The 21,649-nt window shown below is 35.6% G+C and overlaps 1 protein-coding gene across 1 annotated transcript in view; it reads left to right on the top strand.

The window, feature by feature from the left end:
• The window catches only part of SPATA17 (spermatogenesis associated 17), a 97,780-nt gene that overhangs the window by 59,749 nt on the left and 16,382 nt on the right, over positions 1-21,649 (top strand). The window contains exons 8-9 of the mRNA XM_083828868.1: positions 4,148-4,299; positions 13,100-13,235. Of these exons, the coding sequence (XP_083684994.1) occupies positions 4,148-4,299; positions 13,100-13,235 (288 nt within the window). The remainder of the gene's footprint in view (positions 1-4,147; positions 4,300-13,099; positions 13,236-21,649) is intronic.

The following is a 21,649-nucleotide window of genomic DNA, read 5'->3' as shown; positions in this document are numbered from 1 at the left end:
GAGGCCAGGTTGGATAGAGCCCTGGGCTACCAGATCTAGGGGAAAGTGTCCCTGGTCATGGCAGGGGGCTTGAAACTAGATGATCTTCAAGGTTCCTTCCAAACCAAGCCATTCTATGATTCTATAATTCTACCACTGGGTTCAAACTATGTGTAGCCATGCTACAATTTGCCTGTGTTTTACTGATTGAATCAACATTGTTCTTCAGTGGAAACAGCCATGGGCTCATGGACTAACCCACACAGAAGAGGCTTTTCTCACCTTTATATCATATCTGACTTCTCTGTATCAACATGAGTCAATATCAATGATGGGATGTGAATAAAAACGCAATTGGGTTAGAGCATGAGGAACAAATGCAGATCTGCCAAAATATGGCTGAATAAATAGAGGTGAGCCCCACAGAGATCCACGCTGCTTACAACATACATATGTATATATATATATGTGTCCGTAAATAAGGATCAACTTCATGGTAGTTCACCTTTGTCCTTCTATCCTTCCATCCCCACACCTTGATTGTTTGAACTTCCTCATATAACGATCTCATTGACTCATATTAGAACCAAGTCAAAGCATGAGCCAACGGTTTAGTGATCAGGGATTTTGGAGTTGAATGTAAATTCAAAAACAGATAAATATGACATTATAGCCTTACCTTCTGGGACCATTATAGTCCTATAGTCCATATTATAGTCCTTCAGTGGGATGTGACTGGATGTGTTGTCTCTCAAGACAGAGAGGAATATTTTGCATAGTGGACAAGGTACAGGAGTCATGCTTTTTAAATAAAGAGGGAACTCAGTTTTTCTATTGTTAAGCTGCTCTTGCAAAACCACTTTACTGTATATAAAGTATCTTACAAGATTCTGTTTGGGTTTGGAATATTTTATAGACCTTTCTAAGTTCAGATGCATTCACAGCAGTAGTGCACAGATAGCCTTTTAGAACAAACCAGAAGAGCCCTGTTTATTTTCTGCACCTCAAAGAGGGAATTTACTATATAATACTTTAATCCTTTCAGCACCCTGGGATGTACACTGTGGGGTAAATTTTCAAAGCACAGCGCGTGGATTTAGCTGCGCGACTCTTATTGATGTTAATGGGAGTCACACTGCTAAATCCCTACACAACACTTTGACAATTTAGGGTTGTATTGTCTGAGGAAAGGACACTGATTTGAGATGATGAAGCAGCTGGAAATGAAAACCCATCAGAACACATCACCCTGAAAGTTGTCCAGTGTGACAATAAGGAATTTAATTACTAGCTATACTTGTGTCCTAGTTCTCTGTGATAACATTTTATACATCTCAGGTCCAGTGTGAGCCACTTGTTACTCCATTGATTATTCAGGTATCTAAAAATTGTGTTGCCCATAGGCCTGGATATTTTATATGAGAATGTAAGTTACATAAGCCTAAGAGAACAAAAATTAGCTAACTACTAGCTTTCTCTTGGGAAAGTTGGTATTTAGCATTTTATATATAACTCCGTGTATGTGAGATATAGTGTATTTAAAAGAAAAGTTTTAACGATGATTATACATTAGTTATAACAGACCTATCAGTTTTATTACTGAATTAACTAGAATTACAGTTTGATGGAAGAATGGGTAATTCTTAAATTAGTTAAGTGTTCTTTCAAAGGCATTAATAACAGAAAGTACAACACCATTTTTAGGGGATTTAATTTTTTTTTCTTGTATGCTGGTGGCTGTCATGGAATAGGAACAGTGAAGAACACAAGATTTCATGTAGATCATAATTTTTTTCATGAGTTTCTTATTTTATGGTAAAGTAGTAAGAATGCCTCCCTGCTAACCATTTTATTTGGCAGACCAGTCAGTAGCAAGAATTTTTATGCTATTCAGTAAAAATTCCAAAATAGAACATGGAGTTGTTTGAGTTGCTTTCAGGGTGAAAACTGTTGGTTCCCTTTTGAAGCCAGATGTCCAAAATGCTTGTGGGCACTGCAGATATGAAAATATTTGCAAGCACCATTTTACCGCAGATTACATAAATCTTAAAGTTCATCTTGTAAAATGCAAATAGGCAAATGGATTTTTTAGAGGTCTTGTCATCTTACATACATTCAGTAGGTGTTTATTGCTGGGTAAGTTTCATAAAATATGTTTCAGAGAAATGCAGGGAAGGATTATAATTAACTTCATATTCTACAATATGCACCACCATTAATGATGACAACCTTATTGGAGAGACCTTTGCATAGTATACTCTTTTTTTCCCCCTTCCATTAGTATTTGCTGTGCTTTATTAATTTCACTTGAACTATGAATTGAGAAAGTTAAAAGTTCTTAGAAATTAAAGATAGAAAAAAAAAAAAAAAGCTTGCTTGGACATCTGATTTGGCCCTTACTCTGGTGGAATATGAATAAATATTTTATGATGAAGAAGACTATTTTCTAAAAGCAAACATCTATCATTACGTTATTTGATAACACTACACATCTTTCGTCTTTTCTCTGCATATGCAGCTCTGCAAACATCTTGCAATACAAAATATTCATCTTTTCATTAGCAAGTTAAGCCTTATTTTATATCTTGATCATTAGATTATGTTACTAGAGCATTGTTTACCAGTTTTAATGACCTTCTCTAGTATTGATTATTTTCTTAAAGGCAATAACAATTTTCATTCTGTTTTAAAAAAAAACTTATTGTGGTCATGCTAAATGAATGTATATTTTTTGTGGACACTTTTAGAAAGTAAATGCAAGAAAATATCTGCAAGTAGTATAAATGCTTTTGTTACTTCCTTACTATGATCTTTAAAAATATCTCCAAATCATGATACTGTGCCTTTAAAAAGTAAAGTTCCAATAAAAATCCATTAACTACTTTCAAATATAGCAATCCTCCTGTCCAGCTGTGAAAAGTACTAGATGATACTTATTTGCCATTTGTGTTATTTACGGTCCATGACTTTTATGGTAACTGGTTCCTATTATTGGTTTCTATTAATGTAAAACATAAGTGAACATAAATGAGGCGTGAATCATTTCTTTTTATTAGCCCCACAGTCTTCACTCAGTGCTTGCAGTAACTCCAGCTGTGACTTGTTAGTGATAACCTATTTAAAGAAGGATATCTTTAAAAATGAAGCCTGTGATTAGGATTCTTTGTCTGCTCATAGTTTCAGTAGGTTTCACTAGTTCATTGCAGGATCAGTAATGGTGAAAATAAAATAAAAATTAATTAGTAACACTTCTAAATCTAGACTTGCCACTAAATTGTCCTGAGCGTAGTATGGCACTAATTATACTTGAGGTAAGTTCACAGTGGTTAGTACTAAAAGGAAGACATAACATACATCACTTTGACAGTGTAGAAAAGGACTTTCTGTTGCTCTCTCTATCTGTCTTGTTAAATGGTAGGTACTGGTTTGATCAGTTATTAAATGGTCTGCTTTTAAAAAAAAAAAAAACAACATTTTATATATATACATATACACGTACATCCTTTTGTGTGTTTATGGATGTATATACGTTATATATACACACATCTCTGAAATAATTACGAGCTTTTAGTTTTTCTTAAGACTAGTGAGATTAATGTGGAATTAGACGTTTCAAAAATAGACTATATAGTTCCATTTTTGTAGACATTAGTTTGAATCATATCAGAGGAATTGTGTTTTAAGTCACGTATTAAGTTCTCTTCCAAATAGCTTTATAGTTAAATTGAAAAGAGCATGTTCTTTAAGGTAGAACATGATTTATCCCATGAAAAGGAAGAGACTTCCTGCTTAAACAGAATCTAGATGAAGTTAACACTTGTATATCAAATTTTATTTCACCAGTGTTTTTTCCAAGGGAAAAAATAAGGTTTCCTAATAAGTTCTAACAATGTATTGTTTTAAAATAATAAATATTTATGAGTAGCTAAATAAATCCGGAGTACGCATTTCTCATTCTCTCTTTAGGGCTTTAGAGCATGTTATCAACCTTTGTGTTATCTGTAACTCCCTATCGAAATGAACTGCTTTAATTATTTTGGAAGAAAAGTCGTGCTACGCTTCCTAGACACTCTGTGTCCTCATTCATCAGTGATGTGTCATGAATAAAAGAAAGAAAGAACTATAGCCCCACAATAAAACACTTACGTTATCCTATACCTTTCATCAGGGGCCTTTCCGCGATACCGCTGAAGTATTGCGGCAGCGCTATATGCCTTTGGAACCAACCTTGCGAGTGGCAGCATCAATCGATTCACCACTAGAGAAGGCCAGAGTGGAAATGAAAAGGGGGGAATGGAGAAACCATATACATGACAATGAGTAAGCTTTTTTTTTTTCCTTGTATTGTTATGAGGATATTTTCTTTATTTCATTGCTTTCAAAAACCTTTCATGCCTGACAAAATGAAATGTCAAACCTGACAGCTTAGTAGCAAACATTCTCTGTACATACTTCTAAATTGTATGTTCTTAGATTATAAACTTTCCAGGGCAGAGACCCTATCTTGTAATTGTATTACATGTGCCATCTGTATCTATGAATCAATAGAACGTGCTATAATAATAATATGTGATGCAACAGATGAACTTACTGGGAAATAAGTAAACAAATGCAAATTACTTTTTGCCATATGCACCTTGCCAAGGAACAAATACTATTTCTGTCTTCATATTCAAAGATTTTAAATACTGTGGGAGGAAACATGTTCTTGCATGCCATTGAGACATGCCTTCTTTCCAGTAGACTACCAAAGCTCACTTGGAAGGGAAGGGAGCATATGTTGCACATGTTGAACATGATGTAAAAACTGTAATCATCTTTGTGGCAGTTTGGTTTCCTGAGCCATTGCATCTGTAATAGCATCAGAGGGGCCAGTTCTTTTCCATACAATCCAAAATTACAGACGTAATCCATCCCCCCACATTTAAGGCTATCAACAAAATATTCCCAAATCTTTTTTTATTGGGATGGAACTCCTTTGCCCAATCATAATAAAGCCTATTATGTCACTTGTTCTGGCTTTGTAGTTAACTAGAAACAAATGATGTTTTGTCAACTTTTCGCTTGAATTCACTGCTCTTGGCAATTCTTTGACACTTCAGTACCAGAATTCAGGACAGAAAGGAATCCCTTTTCCTTGTGGGCAGCCTGTGATCTACCGATTCACTGGGAATGAATAATACTTTGCTATCAGCTCCATATTGCCTGTGTCAGTTTAAGGACTGGGATTTAAGAATGCTAAAATCAACTGCATTTGCATGTTTTAGCTTTTGTTTTAATTGCTGGATCTTTTTTTTTTTTTTCCCCCATGTTTTCCCTGATTTAATATTAATAGTGACTTTCAAAGGAGCTTCTACTTAAAAACAATTTTGAAAGAAAATCTTTTAATTCAGCAACTTTTCCACATTTGTACAATGTTATTTGTGATATTTGGTAACAAAAATTGGATGTAGTATTTTTTACCCCTTTTATACCAAACGAGTAATAGGGAAAAGTTACAAGTAAAAGCGTACTTCAGGTTTCTCTTCTTTCCTCTATTTTTTTAATCATTGGAGAAGGGGAAAAGCAGCTTAACTTTCAAATCTCATCTTAGATCAGTGCTAACTTTTAAATGTTTATTTTTATTTTTAGCTTCTACGACTGAAATCTAGAAAACACTGGGTAATAATTAAGATTCTTTCTTTCAGCTAAGGTGTTCTTTACACTGGATAGGTTTTGATTATATATTCCAAATGAGGAGGGATTATGTTCTTCATTTATGGGAATGACTATATGGCCTGGTCTTTATTTGATATGATTTACACCAGAGGTCACTATGTCAACAGCTTCAGAAGGTCATATGTTGAAATATTTATTTCCCTGTTTCTTCCCACTTGGTGAATTGTAAAGGCTTTGGTCTTGTACACTTCAAATTTGGAGTCTCCAACTCTGACAGATATTAATTGATTGGGGGTCTTTATTTACCTTATGGGCAAGAAAGCATTTCATTCCATCCTTAATACGCAGAAGCAGTGATTCTCAGCTTCACGCGCACTAAATGCATAGTGTATTATACATTTTCAGGCTGTGATCATTCCGTTTGTGCTTCAGATTCAACCAACCATGCAAGGGTCACATCTGTAACCTTGAAAAGGTGATGACAGAGCTGCAGGTCATCATCAGGTCTAAGACACTCTAGCAATACTGCAACTGCTTTGTGGTATGCTGGTCTCCGGGGAGGAGTCAGCAAAGGGTTACTCAGATTCTACAGTATTTTTTTCTCAGTGGTGTCTATTATGAACTGACAGATTTCTGTCTCTTTCCGTGTAATTGTATACTTTGGGACTGTATTTCTTTCTGGTTGTATGCTGATCATTCTTCTATTTTAGCAAATAAGGAGAGAAAGAAAAGAGGAAGTGTGTGGGGTTTGTGGAGAAAGCTAGTATTTGCATAAAAAAGGCAAACTGAATCCTTGATCTTATTTTTCCAGAATGACTATTGTGCATTATCTTTTAAGATAGCAGGTATAATACAGCAATATTTTTTCTATATCAGATGTTAAGAATTCCCACTCACCTCTGATTTCATTTTTTTTTTAAAGAGTTAATGTTTTCTCTAAATGTTTCAAGCTCTGAGAAACTTCTTGCTTCTGATGAATGCAGAAATAATAGAGAAAGCCAAGGGAGAGGTTGAGGCAGGTAGAAGCAGTACAAATCCAAAACAAGAAAATGATGGCTGTGTTTGAAGCAACTGCTGGAATTTCCTATTTTGCAATGAAACAGCAACTGGGTAATCTAACCTAATAAGAGTGATACCTCTTTCTCATGTAATTGAAGCTGTTACTGCCTTATTGTGCTATTTTTCATACAAATGGAGTGATTTCCCCCTACACTTGGATAGGAATGACAATTGGACTCCTTTGGGATGGCCACTTAATAAACTAGTGTCTAGTTTGAGACACCAAATGCTGGATCCAGCAGATTTAGATCACTAAGCATGAAAAGTTCTTTACTCAGTTGCGTGCAGCAGTGTGCTCGCCTAATTTTCCAGAGAACGAAAATGTAAATTATTTTCATTAAGTGCTGAAATCTGCCTCACATAATATGCCTCATGATTGAGAGTATAGTATTAAACATCTTTATAAAGTCAACATACATCAGAATGAGTTGCAATGTGGTGATAGTATAGGGATAAACCAGCAATAGTGTAAAGCTGAGGATTTCTGATTCACTGTAGGCTGCTGGTGTGACAACAGGCAAGTCGTCTCAGTTTCTGGCTCTCTCTGTGCTCAGTGCTGTACCAAAGATAGCCAAGCTAGTCCTGAACACAGTGGTTCGCTTGTGTGCAGCACAGCGCAATGTTTGCACACCCCGTGTCTCACACATTGTGTGAGTGTTGCAGTACCAAGCTCCTCACAGGTTTATTTTCAGCAAGATAATGCATTCCTTTAGAGCCACTGTAGGTACTTCTGCACTACACAGTGCTGTGCACAAAGGATGGACTTACAGAAAGGTTAATGACTCGGAGTCATCAGTATCATGACATGCCCAGTGTAAATGACATTTTAAAATAAAATTTAAAAAGCAAGTCACTTCGTTTGGATGAGATTTTGCAATTTTAAGAAATCTTTTCATTTGTATGTTTTTAAGATTTTTTTACTGTGTTTCTGAATTAGCCTAGTGAAAATGGCCACTACGTTTTATGTCATGCAAATATAACACATCTGAAAACTTTGTTCAAATTATGCTTAGTTTTTCATATGCTTTGCAACTTCAGCAATTTGCATATTTTCCGGACTGTTATTGTATTATGATAAACAGGGATTATCATATATTTTCAGATAATGTTTTCTTAACAATTCAACTTCTATTTGTAACTCTTCCATTTATTTTAATTACTAGCACAGTGTGCAACATTTATTAATCAGTAGAGTCTTTTTAAGTTAAAATACTAAATTAGCTAACCCCATTAACACAGAATACTCCAAACAAGCAGTAATAGGAGAGGTAGTTACTGTGCAAATCGTATTATACATGCGGGTGCTCTAGGGCACAGTTAAGCATGATTACCCTCTTTTGATCCAGTATTCCTCTGCTTCTTCCAGCTAATTTCCACTGGAAATTTACAAAGTAGTGCCTTCATTTTTCCATCTTAATTTTTCTAATGAAGTTCTAGTACTTTATAACACTGGGGATGCAGATAAGTCAGTGTATAATTAAGAAGTTCCAGAATTTGCTGCAGAAAAGATCTTTTACTTTCTACAAGAACTGGACGATTTTTTTCTTTTGCCACTTTACATTATTGCAAACATGAGTTAAATAAAAACAGACAGAGGATTCTTAGATTTGCTGCTGTTAGGATAAAAATGACTGAGAGCTTACTGAAAAAGCATCGATATTTAGTATATTTAGTGTATTACTGCACACAATATTTGTAATAATGCGCCCAAAATTTCTCGTGGAAAAAATACTGTGCTAAAGATAATCTGACTAGATACAGTAAGTAAAATATGCTGTCTTTATACTGTTAATTACACTTTGATTTGTAATGTGCACTCATTATGAACTACATAATGGCTGCCCTGTTGGAATTGTTTTGCTGTGGAAAACCATTTTGCTTCTTTGTTCACTGAGTGAAAAGATAGTCTGTTGGATTAGAGCAATGACTTTAGGTAAAACCCAAATCTGAAAGCTTAAAATTAATTACGTTTTTTATTTAATAAATTAAAAAAACATAAGATTCACAGCTTCCAGAAGGTGAAACATAGTTTGTTTGGAGCTAATTGCTTGTGGTCTTCTTTAAAGTGAGAGGATTTTTTTTGACTTAGATCAAGACAACAAAAAACTGAATTGCTATTACATGGAACCAGTTTAGATACAAATTTAACAGCACTATCACACATCTAGAGCTAAAATTTTGGTAGTGTTTTTACGTCTAAGTTGCTAAAACATACAATACATACAAATCTTGTGCAAGTTTGAAAAATCTGGGAATATTTACCCTACCTCTCTCTGGTGTTAATATTTCTTACTGTGCCACAGGGTGTGGGATAGTCTAGCAGTAGATCTCCTACCTGATCTTTCTCAGTAGCCTGGGTAAAGTGAAGCATTTTTGCTCTCAGTATTATATGCTTGCACTGCTAGACTGCTTTGCAGAGATCCAGAGAACCTGCTGAAGTCCTGCCCTGTTGCTTGCTGCCATTTAGACAGAAGAAAAAGTGAATGCTGCTGAGCTTTATCCTGCAGAGGCGGGGACACCTTTCACCTGATCAGTTTGTCCAGGGCCCCATCCGACTTGGCCTTGAACACTTCCAGCTATGGGGCATCCACAACTTGCCTGGGAGGCCCTCACCACCCTCACTGTGAGACGTTTCTTCCTTATATCTAAGCTAAACCTATCTTTTTTTGCTTAAAACTGTTACCCCTTGTTCTATCACTACACTCCCTGACAAATCCTCCTTCCTGTTTGTGCTGCTGCATAGGAAGATTTTTCTCTCCTCTTGCATTGCCGTAGACATCAGAGTCCAGTACCTTCTACAGCATCTATCAAGGCCAACTAGAAAGCCTTTAGTATCTAAGAGGCCTCTTCCATCTCCTGTCAAAATAGCAAGAAATAATGGAATAAGAGACAGAATGGAAGGAAGAAATAATAGGTGATGAGATGAAGGAAGAAAGAGAACAAGGGGGCTGAAATGTGTGGAAAAGAAGGATTAGAAAGATTAAATTAATGGTAGCAAGGAGGTACAGGATAGAAAGGAGAGAGAACACAATTTTAGTTAACAACAAAAGATATCAAGGATATCTTTTGAAATATAAATATATACTGCTATAAACTGTCAGGTCTAGGGTTGTCTACTAAGTCAAGGCCTCCGAGGCTTTTTGGTTCCAACTCTTTCACCCTATCTTGATTGTATTCTTTGTCACGTCTCTCATTTAAGCTTTTGTGGTGGGTGGACTGAAATAACTTTTCATTTTTTAAGTGTATTTCTTTGGGGAGAATTCACCTCCCATTAAATCATAAAGTTTTGGAAAGGCTCAGATTATACTGATTACGCTTTATGGCACAATATGATGGCAACATGGAATTTGATTCGTCTTTCATCCCGCTATTTCTGTCTCTGTCAGTTTTACTGAAAGCCTTCAAGAACTTTTGAATTTACACTGAAATCACAAAGAAAAGCTGAAACCCAGATATAAGAATCCCACTGGAGTGAGCTTATTGTGGGGAAAAAACTACTGAGGTCTAAGCTTGGGCAGTTTATAATGTTATCATACCATTGTCTGGATTTAATTTTCTTCTCCTTCCATCACTCTCTTCTGTCGCATTCAGAACACATACTGTCATTAATTTGGGGAAAAGCTGTGTCAGGTATATAGAGAGAGCTACAGAACACAATGCCGTTACTGAAGTATATTGCAGTGCTCTTGATTTTTACTATTATCATTGGCTGGTAGGGCTATAATGACGCTCGTATGATTCCTATTAATTTGTTTATCTACCTAAAACAAATAAACAAAATTTTAAAATATTTTAATTAGTTATTTACATAAAATTATGACAATATTTGCTTGCTTTAAACAGACATTGAATTTGTGAATATGATCCTTTCTTGTTGTTAGATCATTGTCCCTATCAACAACTGCTCAGGTGGCTCTGACTGCAGATCTACAGACAAAAGAAAAAAAATTACTATTTTATGCCATTATACCCCATTATATTGTTAATGTTCTTTCATTTCATTTTCAGTATTTTTTTATTATTCAATGTTCTTTTTCAAAAACTCATAGTTGCTTTAACTTTTTCCTCAACCATAGACATACATTCCAGGCTGTACAGCACATAGACCAGCCGATGGTCTTAGAGGAGATAAGCAGTAGAATGTGGAAGATTAAATTTGTGCTAAGCTACATGTAGTGCAAGCTGTTACTTGTGACCTAAAGTGTTAGAATATATGCATAGATATTTAAGTTCAGAATTGTGGTAAAACATAAATTACTCTGATTTGCCAAACTCTGATTTGATCAATAGATTTGCCAAAATAGATGAAGCTGAACTGGTCCACAGTAAAATCAAGCCCTTCACATAAAACATTTTATAAGGGAAACAACTAGAATCCTTATTGTTTTCTTTATCTTCTACTTTTCTCAAGATTTTATTTTTTTGCTCTTTTGTGTATAAATTTTACAGATGTGGTATTCATATTGAATTATGAATGTTATGGCTCAACTAAATTATATGCATATATGGGCAAATCCCTAAACTGCTAGCCTTCTCAGATATCCAATCCCCTGAGAAAGCCAATTTTCTTTCATGTCTGAACAAAAGAAAAATGTACTATTAAAATGCAATTCAGAAGTGATAAAAACTGCAAGTGGAGCAGCCGGCTCACAGCACCTTCGGTGTATTCTCTGGGACACTGGGGCCACATTAATTTTTGTGTGCATGTGATGTCCATCCCATGTGCAAATTAGCATTACAAGTACCATAATCTGTCTTATGTGAGTGTCCTTTCCCATGAGTATACACATACTACCATAGCTTTGTATAATTTAAGTCTGCTAAATCAGTGTTTTTCTTTTTGCTAACTTTACATGACATTTGACTGTGGTACTGGATAGAATAAATTGATATAGCTAGGAGTATTGTTAAATAGTTTCTTTTTATGAAGTGGAAAGAGAGGCATATAATTTAATAAAAATAAACAAGCTCACCCAAACAGTTGTTGATTTGTTAGTGTAAATAAATCATTTTGTGAGTCTGTATCAGCTGAGAAACAGGAAGAAACATATTTTTATCCCCATCTTTATCAAAAATGTGTTTGACTATAACTCTTATTGGGACTCTGGGTTCTGAAAAACTTTCAACTAGTAAAAGGTTTTAATTAACTACACCTATTATTGTGGCTGTTAAAGTGATGTTTTAAACTCTTGAAACTTATTTCTAATTTTACCACTTAATAATTTTTCTGCACTTGTAGAATAAAGAACACACATTTCTTTTTTTGGAATACCAGCAATGATAAGCTTCATTCATGGGATTTTCCTTTATATTAAAATGTATCTCTTTGCTCTTGTAACTATCTTGCAAACTAAAATGGGCAGATGAAACTGATAACTTTGTAGGGTCTCTTGCAAATCCATTATATATGAGATGCCTTTCACCCTCCTCCATACAGTTTACTGTGGGACCTACCCAGAAAACCTGTAGGTGCCCACAGGCTTTAGTGATGTCTATCTTAAAACAACCTCTATGACCAAAGAAGGCATCTGGAATTTCACTGTTCAGTGGTAGTATGCAAGAAGGGAGTTCACCCTCAGTATGACTAAAGGTGAAAGAATCAAATCCCAAAAGATTGATGGTTAGGGCATACTGATAACTTCAGAGTAAAGTACACGATTTGTGTATTTAGAATAAATCATTGATTTGCTTTGTGGTCTGCCAATACATGAAAGCCATCAGTACTATCTGTCTAAGTTTCTATTCTGCTCAACTAGGCTACACCTTATATAGTTTTGGTTGACAGTTATCAAAGGATACACTTTCTACTTTAAGGTACAAAAGGAGTTCTTTCTGGTGTGAATTAGTCTTGGTCTATACTTACACTGCTGGTAGCCTTGAAATGCATCCATCCTGATGGAATGATCAGGTTGAGGTTGTGTTGGTTGCCTTTTAGAGTACGCTACTTGTAAGGTGGATGCAAGGTTCTCCAGAAATGAACTCTACTTTTGCATGGTGGAGGCCTTCCATTGACTGGTGGCACATACTGCATTGCACATGTCAATAAGGAAATCACACCAAACCAGTCCCTGTTCATTCCTTCTATACACCACACCAGTTAGCAGTGCAAATATAGCCAGAGTAATAATCTGGCAATGCAAATGCACCATCTTCTATCTTCTTACAAGGCTTCATTTTATCCTGTTGAAGATCTCTATCACTTTGCTCCAAATTTTATTAAAAAGCAATTATAAAAGAAATTGCAGTAACCCTTCCACAGTACTGAGGAGGGGACATCAAGATGGTAGAGGAAAACAGCAGAAACTTGTGTCCACCTCATTTTCTGCTACATTGATATCTTATTTACATGATTTCTGTGGCATCCGGAGTAGACCATAATTTTTAAATATTTTTTGAATTTCAGATTTTTGCCATTTTCTTCGTATCATAAAAATGAGAAGTATGATCCGTCAATTCATAGGTCAGGCAAATATGGCCAAGAAACTTATGGAATTAAACACTTCCGAGAAGTACAGCCGAATAAGTGGGTAACAGGCAAGGTGAGTCACTACAAAAATTAAAGAATGGCTTACTTTTTTAGATTGCTATTGTATGTGAATTTGAGCTTGATCCTGAGATCATTGAATCCACTGGGTATCTTTGGGCCATCAAGGTTTCTGAACTCGTTGGTAAGTTAAACTGGAAGAAATTCAACAATTCTTTGACCTACAAGGTAAGGATTAAGAGCATGTATAAGTACAGATCTGGTTATATCAGTTTTGCAATTTTTTTTTCTGTTATGCCTTTCCTGATTTAGGACATCATATTATATACAATATAATATATGTATATTTATTCTTACATGCTAAACCTTTAGAAAATTATGGAAGAAAAATGGAGAAAATATAAAATATTTTGTTGCTTATGTTCTTTGGGTGAATAAGGGTGAAAATGAACCTAAACAGTGTTTCAACATGAATTTGTGCATATATTTGCATTACTTATTTTTGTATTAGGTATCATAATCACATTAAAATTTCCCAGTACAAGAAAGATATGGACTTGACAGAACAGTTCCAGCACATGGCCTCAAAGATGATAAAGGGTATAGAATACCTTTTCTATGAGAACAGGCTGAGAGAGCTGGAACTCTTCAATGTGGAGAAGAGAAGGCTCAGGGACATCTTATCAATGTATATAAACACCTGTGGGAGGAAATGAATGTGGAACCAGATTCTTCTCAGTAGTGTCTAGGACAATTAACATCAGGTACAAACTGAGATGAATAACATTCCATCTGAATGAAAGAAAGCACATTTCATGTATTTATTTATTTAATTATTTTTATTTACTTATCCATCTATTTATTTTACTGTGGGAGTGGTCAAACACTGGAACAGGTTGCCTAGGGGACTGTGAAGTCTCTATCATTGGATGTATTCAAAACCTGACAGGACACAGTCCTGGGCAACATGCTGTAGCTGGTCCTGCTTGAGCAAGGAGGTGGACTATCCAATCTGAAGAGGTCCCTTTCAACCAAATTAATTTTGGGGTTTTATAAGATATGATTACTTGTTTTCTTGAAAGTAACTTATCCTTGTAAATATAAAGCAGGTTCCGAGGAATTTTATTTTGAGATGAAATATTTTGTCTGATTTTTTCTCAAAATTTTAAGCTTTAGAAACAATATTAGAGTAAAATTTTGATATTTAATCATTACAAAAAATAACTAAATTACATTGTAAATAAAGATACAAAGATCAAATGAAAAGATCTGAATTTGTCTTTCAATGCAATTAATGGAGGGTATGCTTCACTGGAGTCCCAAAGCATAAGCATGATATATAAAAAAATGATATAAAATTTGTTGGTCCTACTTGTTTTATACTGTAAAGACTTTTCCAATCTGTAGCAGTTCTTGATCAGGCTCAGATACCAATATCAACCAATGTAAAGGTATTTGTACTGTTTATCATACGTATATGATGCATATAATATAAATTATAGGACTTAGCTGATACAACTAAAATTGCTTTACTTGCTATCTTGGATAGATTTCAACCTAAATCTCTGGAGGTATATAGCTGTATGCATTAATCCAACACAACCTACAGCCTTCCAACCCCAGTTCTAAATTAAAATGAAGCTTCAGTTAGGAGCTGCTTACCCAAACAGAGAGATAAGAGGGGAAAATAGCTCTTTCTGACCTACCTGCTGATTTAATGGGTCATTATTACCATTAAAAGAAAAAGAAAAAAACAAAACAAAAAAAACTCTACCTCCTTTCTGCATTTTAATGGAAGAGGTCCTATAGGCAGGTACAAGGTCATACTTTCAGAACTAAAATCTCAGTGAATTCTGTTACTTTGTTTCCCAAATCTAGTAAAATTTTCCATATGTCAGGGCTCTGAACAAAATTATCTTCTATTAATTAATCACCAGGCTAAATGGCATGTGTGAAGATAATACCAAAAACAATCTGAGTTTTGCTTAACATGTTACTTAACACAACCTTTTTTGGGGTTTTCCATGAGATGATATTTATGTTAATGCAGTGTTTATTACAACCTGAATAGCTGATAACCCAGCCAGGTTGTATAGTTGGCTTCTTAAAGTATTATAATAGAGAAGTCCATCTAATCATTGCCGGTAAGAAAAACTATAATTTCTTCCAAGGAGGCAGTGCAGTGATCAGTGGGTCATAGACCACTGAGCTGCTGAAGTATTATTTGATATTAGCTTTTTTTTTTTTTATAACCTCTGTATTAAAAAGTTTCTCTGTTTATGTACATGAGCGTGTCTGAGTTATATTTCCTTTAGATTTTTATGTGTTTATATGTGTGCATTTTAATTCAGGTCTCAAAAAGATTAGTATGTAAATTATATAATTACTTTAGAAGCAAAATGAGCAACAAAGACAAATATTGTATTGTTATATTTCCTCTGGAAAATGAAAGAGTGTCAGCATAGACTTCCTCTAAACATAGTAATTACCATTGATATGTGAGAAAAGTTAATAGTTCTTTTCATCTAGTTATAGTCTGAAAATTTTCATACCATTCCACATAGATTTCTAAGAAGTTACTAAGCTAAGGGAAAAAACAGTTCTACTCTAAATCTTCATTAAAAATAAACAAGTTAAAAAATGGAAATATACTTCTAGTGAAACAATCTAGTTATCCTAGTTGTTAACTACTATGAAAATAAAAAATGCTTGCATATTTTTAAAGTTGTATTAATATATGTCTAAATACCTTGGAATGCCTTTGATTTCTGTGAGAAGTATTGATATAAAGAAAAAAAAATACTAGTCACTGTGAGTTTAATCTAGAGTGATAGGTCCCAAAGTAGCTGGACAGTCAGGGGATCAAATACACTAACTATAATCTTTCAGTTGTCAAAACACTCACATATGTTCATATTTACTGAAGCAGAAATGATAGTTTATGGCCTTTAATTGGTATTGGAATTAGTTTGCATATGCATTTTAGAAAACTGACTTAAATGACAGCATTTACTGTTTTCTTATTTGGAAAATTAGGGACATGACATTTGAAGGCATTCCTTGTTGATAGATTCTTTCCTTTGATGCCTTATTATAGGTGAATTACAGTACAACTGCATCACTGTTTCGTTATTTGCACAGGCATTTGGGCCCTAAACAGAATTTTATTATCTACAAAGCATAAAAATATCCAGTACTGCAAGGAATTAATTTAGAGAACCTAAGCATATTGCACAGAACATAAAGTTGACCTTTACCGTCTACAGCTTTTGGAATAGAGTGGGATGTGGAACACATCATAGATTTAATGTGGCACAACGCAGTCTGCAGAAACTTGGGTGGGACTGTGACTGCCTGCCCATTGCACCCGATGATTGAATCTGCTGTCACCAGCATCCTGATAATAATGAACATTCAGCTTAACGACCGTGATTATGATTATCATAATTGATGTGCAAGTGCAGTGTGTGGGGATCATTACAGCTGAACTGTACAGCAGAGAAACATGCCTTAGTTATGGATAATTTTACTTTTATGCATTGATTGGGATAAAATATGCTTTTCAAGTTCAACAGGCCAGTGTAATATAATTTTAGGAAGATTTCTACATGTATGAATTGATGATTATGAGCTTCTTGCAAAACAGTCATTCTAGCTGTTTGTTTTGAATTGTTTCATTCCATTTATAACAGGAAATAAATAATTAGACGTTGAGTGGAAATCACTTATAGAGTACTGCCAGCATTAATCAAATATCAAGTTCAAATACTTCTGATTATGATGGCCTCACATAGGCTAGGAAAAATAGCACTTGTAATGCACCACCAACACAATTCTGTTTTTGTTGGAGCAGTAGAAACTGAGCAACAGCGTTGTCATCTTCATGTTGTTTTGTGTAATTGCTAGAGCAGGCAATAGTTGTTATAAAAATTATACAGCTTCCATTTTTTGTCACCAGAGGCAGAGGTGACAGGCTCACATTCAGCCAGAGTAGACAAAAGCAAAATCAACAGCTTCAATCAATGTATTTAGATGGTGATTGCCTTCAGCTGAGATTATATGAATTTGCAGAAGTATTTCATTAAATTGTACAATAATATATCAGAAAACCAGGTGTGTGTAAGTACTTTAGCCTGAGTTTATAAAGGACATTAGGATAATGCAATGTATAGAGTTTCATTGATTTACAGTAGGTGTAAATTTGTCTTTGTCTAAGAATTGGCAGAAGTGTCCCATTTGGGATAACAGACAATAGAAAATTTCTTGATCTTTAACTAACTTGCTTTCTGCCATAAAGAAGATTGCAAGGATCAAGTCACTCTGAATGTCTCATCTGCATAATTCCTCTCACATTATTTTACTAAGTTTGGACTTTCTGTGATGCAAAAGAGTACTCTCTGTGGGTCCAGAAAATTCATGCTATTTTGTATAAAGTCTTTTACCTCTAAAACTTCAATAACCCCAGCAGTTTTCATTCTTACTCAAGTTATGGCAGAAATGGCATAACTGTATCAGGTAGGACCTGAAGTTCCAGCTATGTGGGAAGAATTCCATAAGTGTACAACAAGGCCTGAAAATCTCAGTGCCTTTCAAAGCAGGCTTGACTTTTCTACATGGCCAACCCCTTCTCTTTTACATTCTTCTGAGGCCACTGTGTCCTATGGTTCTACAGAAAATTTGTATTTACATGGTGTTACTGAAGAGGAAAAACTGGAGAGGGGGAAGTGACTTGTTCTGTTTGGAAACTAGTTTTATCCCACATGGGACTAACAACATACTATTATTATGTGTCTATTGGTCAATGTCATATGGCAGAATTGGTACATTATTAATGTTCTTTCATCCCTATCTTATACTGAAACTTAACTAAATTTCACTTTAACTTGACTTTTCTTAATCTTGCAGCAATTATAATTGAGATAAGTATAATGTATGTGTGAAGTTTTAAACTTTTTCTATCAAGACTGTGACTGTGACTCCTGGACAATTTTTAAGGGTGTTTGCTTGGTTTCTATTCCTTTTAATCAGAGAAGAAATATACAAGAATATTTTCTAATACAGTGTGGTATTCCTGAGGAATGTGTATCTGTGCTGTCAGCCTTATTACATGTTTTGAAACTTTTAAGGCCATATTTACTAGTATGCTTTGTGACAAAATTACAAGTATACAATGAGAAGAGCCACGACACTTTGAATAACAATTCTTAGTTTCCCCAGTGCAAATGCAACGTGTTTTCCTAAGCGATGCAAAATTGACATAATGCAGCAGCTAGAAGTGACTCTGTTGTAGAGGAATTATTAGGTGATCTTTTAAGAGTTTGTGTTTTACACTACCGATTTCCTCATGAGCCATGTCAGGAATAATAAGGGTTGTTGCCAAAGTGTGTTGCACTCCAGCAATCTCCAGCCAATGACATGGCTCCTGTATAATTATTGCTGCTGGCATAACTTAATGGATCTATTTGGATGCTCCAAATGCACCTTTAGTTTGAATTATCAGCTATCTGGTTCCAAGGTAAAGATGCTTTCCTTCACTTTGCTTCTTACCATATATCCTACACCAAACCAAAAAGTTTAAATCCAAGGATCTGGTCTTACAGCGGTGCATTCTATATTATTCATGAAAAGTCAATATTCTGTAGCATGTGTCTCTCTGCTGTCTACAGAACAACCACTGAGAGTCAGAACACTTTGTATCTTCTTGTGATAATTGGCTTGAGGAACTCCCTGCCTTCATATAGGGTGATTCTTACAACAGCATTACTTTGCAGAATTGTGAGCTCCTTGGAGCTCAGGCATTTAGCTATATTCCTGGACAGGTAGTGTTAAAAAAAAAAAAAGAGAAGTGGTGCCCAAGCTAATATCATGGACCAGATTAATGAGCAAGATGTCTCTGAAACTGGGTAACAAAAAATGACATATAATTGCTTTTGCAAAGTCTACTACTTCTAAATTTTGCCCCTCTTGAGAAGCAAATATTCAAAAAGCCAAGAGTATGTCAGTTCAACAGCAGGAACAGCAGACATTACCTCTGACTCACTGGACTGGAATCTCTTTCATAAGATGAACCCATTCAGTCTTCTAGGAAAGAAAATGAAAATTTCAACTTGTGGCAGTTGACATAATGATTTTTCCAGATATAAGCCATCTCTGAAATGATTTTCTTAGGTGTAGAAAGAAGGTTAAAATTATGAACCAAATTAAAATATACAAAATGGCTACTGTATAAATATATATATATACTGGCTACTGAATATATATATACTGGCTACTGTATATATATATATATATATATATATAAAATATACAAAATGGCAACTAAATGTAGAAAATAATGTGTGGATACCTAGAAGGATGAAAAGAAAGGCTGGAAGAGCTTTCTGGTGAAGGTTACTGATGACTTACAGGGTACAATGATGAAGGAATAAAACAATGTAGTGACTAGGAAGAGCCAAACCATTCGGTTCGATATTTGCATAAAAAAGATACTGTCACCGCTTTTCTAATCAAATCCATTCTAGTGGTTATTTGTAAGGGTTTGTCAGCAACTAGTTGAATATTTTATAAAACCTGATTTTCAGTTCTGTGATTTCTCAGTGGGAAAATTCTCTCCCTTGATGATGATCCAGGGCTTTGAAGAATAAATTGATTCAAAAGAGAAAATTAGATGGTCCTTATTATACTGTCTAACTAGCAATCCAGTGTCATTTGTCTGTAGGATGATAAATGTCTTGCTTTGCCTACCTTCCTCATTTAATAATTCAACTTGTATGTTAGTGGCATAGAAAGAAAATCTTGCATTTTAGTAAGAGCTAACTTTAACCACTGTTTTTTGAGGGAGATATATGTATGTTTTTTAACTTCATAAATAATTCCCATTGTATACATTGCTTAAACATTTTAAAGCCTCTTGTTTAATGAGAAAAAGCTTTAGAAACACAGTATCTTGCCTAATTTGTTCAGTACACACTTAAGAGTACATTACACTAAAGTGTGGCAGAGCTTTTGGTGAAAAGAAACATCAGTTGAGCTGGAAACGTTAGTATGAAATTTTTAAATTGATGTTAGTTTTAGGTGTTCACTATTCTGATGTTATTTGGTTTGTTGGAATTGCAAATCCTTGCACTAAGTTGGGAAGTGCTTGGCTTTGACTTTTGATGACAGTTAGGGACTGTTCCGCATTTTCGCGATTCAGGAAATTTGCTTATACATCTGGCAAATATAATGCATTTCAACACAGCCAATTAATCTTGATATTGAATTTAAAAACAAAAAACTAGATATTGAAGTCACTAGCAATTACTGATGTAACATATCTGCAAAAGTTGGGCGGAAGTGTCGACACCAAGTAGGGGGGAAGTGTCGATCTGCCAGAGGGTAGAAAAGCTCTTCAGAGGGACCTGGACAGGTTGGATCGATGGGCAGAGGCCAGCGGGATGAGGTTCAACATGGCCAAGTGCTGGGTCCTGCACTTTGGCCACAATAACCCAATGCAATGCTACAGGCTTGGGGCAGAGTGGCCGGAAAGCTGTGCAGAGGAAAAGGATCTGGAGGTGCTGACTGATGCTCGCCTGAACATGAGCTGGCAGTGTGCCCAGGTGGCCAAGAAGACCAATGGCATCCTGGCTTGTATCAGGAATAGTGCAGCCAGAAGGACCAGGGAGGTGATCGTCCCCATGTACTCTGCTCTGGTGAGGTCGCACCTCGAGTGCTGTGTGCAGCTTTGGGCCCCTCACTACAAGAAGGACATGGAGGCCCTGGAACATGTCCAGAGAAGGGCTACAGAGGTGATGAAGGGCCTGGAACACAAGGAATGGCTGAGGGAGCTGGGTTCTCCAGCTTATTTAGTCTGGAGAAGAGGAGGCTCAGGGGAAACCTTTGCAGGCTCTCTACAGGTACATGAAAGGAAGCTGTGGGGAGCTGAAGGTCAGCCTCTTCTCCCAGGTGACTAGTGATAGAACTCAAGGGAATGGCCTCAAGTTGTGCCAGGGAAGGGTCAGGTTGGAACTTAGGAGAAATTTCTTCTCAGAATGAGTAGTCAGGCATTGGAAACGGTTGACCAGGGAGGTGGTGGAGTTGCTTACTGTCCCTGGGGGTGTCTAAGGAAAGGTTGGATGTGGTGCTTAATGACATGGTTTAGTGGGTGGTATCAGTGGTAGGGGGATGGTTGGACCAGATGATCTTGGAGGTCTTTTCCAACCTTAATGATTCTATGATTCTGTGAAAAGTATGCTTTTTTGTTAATCCGCCTTTAGCTTGGTTGTGATGGCTAAATAGAGTTGAAGTGGAAGTTACAAAGCTTTTCATAACTCTCTAAGATTGAGATTACCTATATAAGTATTCAAAAATGCCTCTAAGATATTATAACTGATCCTCAATGCTTGGCATAATAAAGGTATGTTCATGGAGTTAGACTAATTGTTACAGCAGGTAACAATCTGGCCAGTGATTAATATAATCAATATATAG

This window comes from Anser anser, assembly GCF_964211835.1.
Source record: "Anser anser genome assembly, chromosome: 3".
NCBI lineage: Eukaryota > Metazoa > Chordata > Aves > Anseriformes > Anatidae > Anser > Anser anser.
This window is presented reverse-complemented; position numbering and strand designations above follow the sequence as displayed.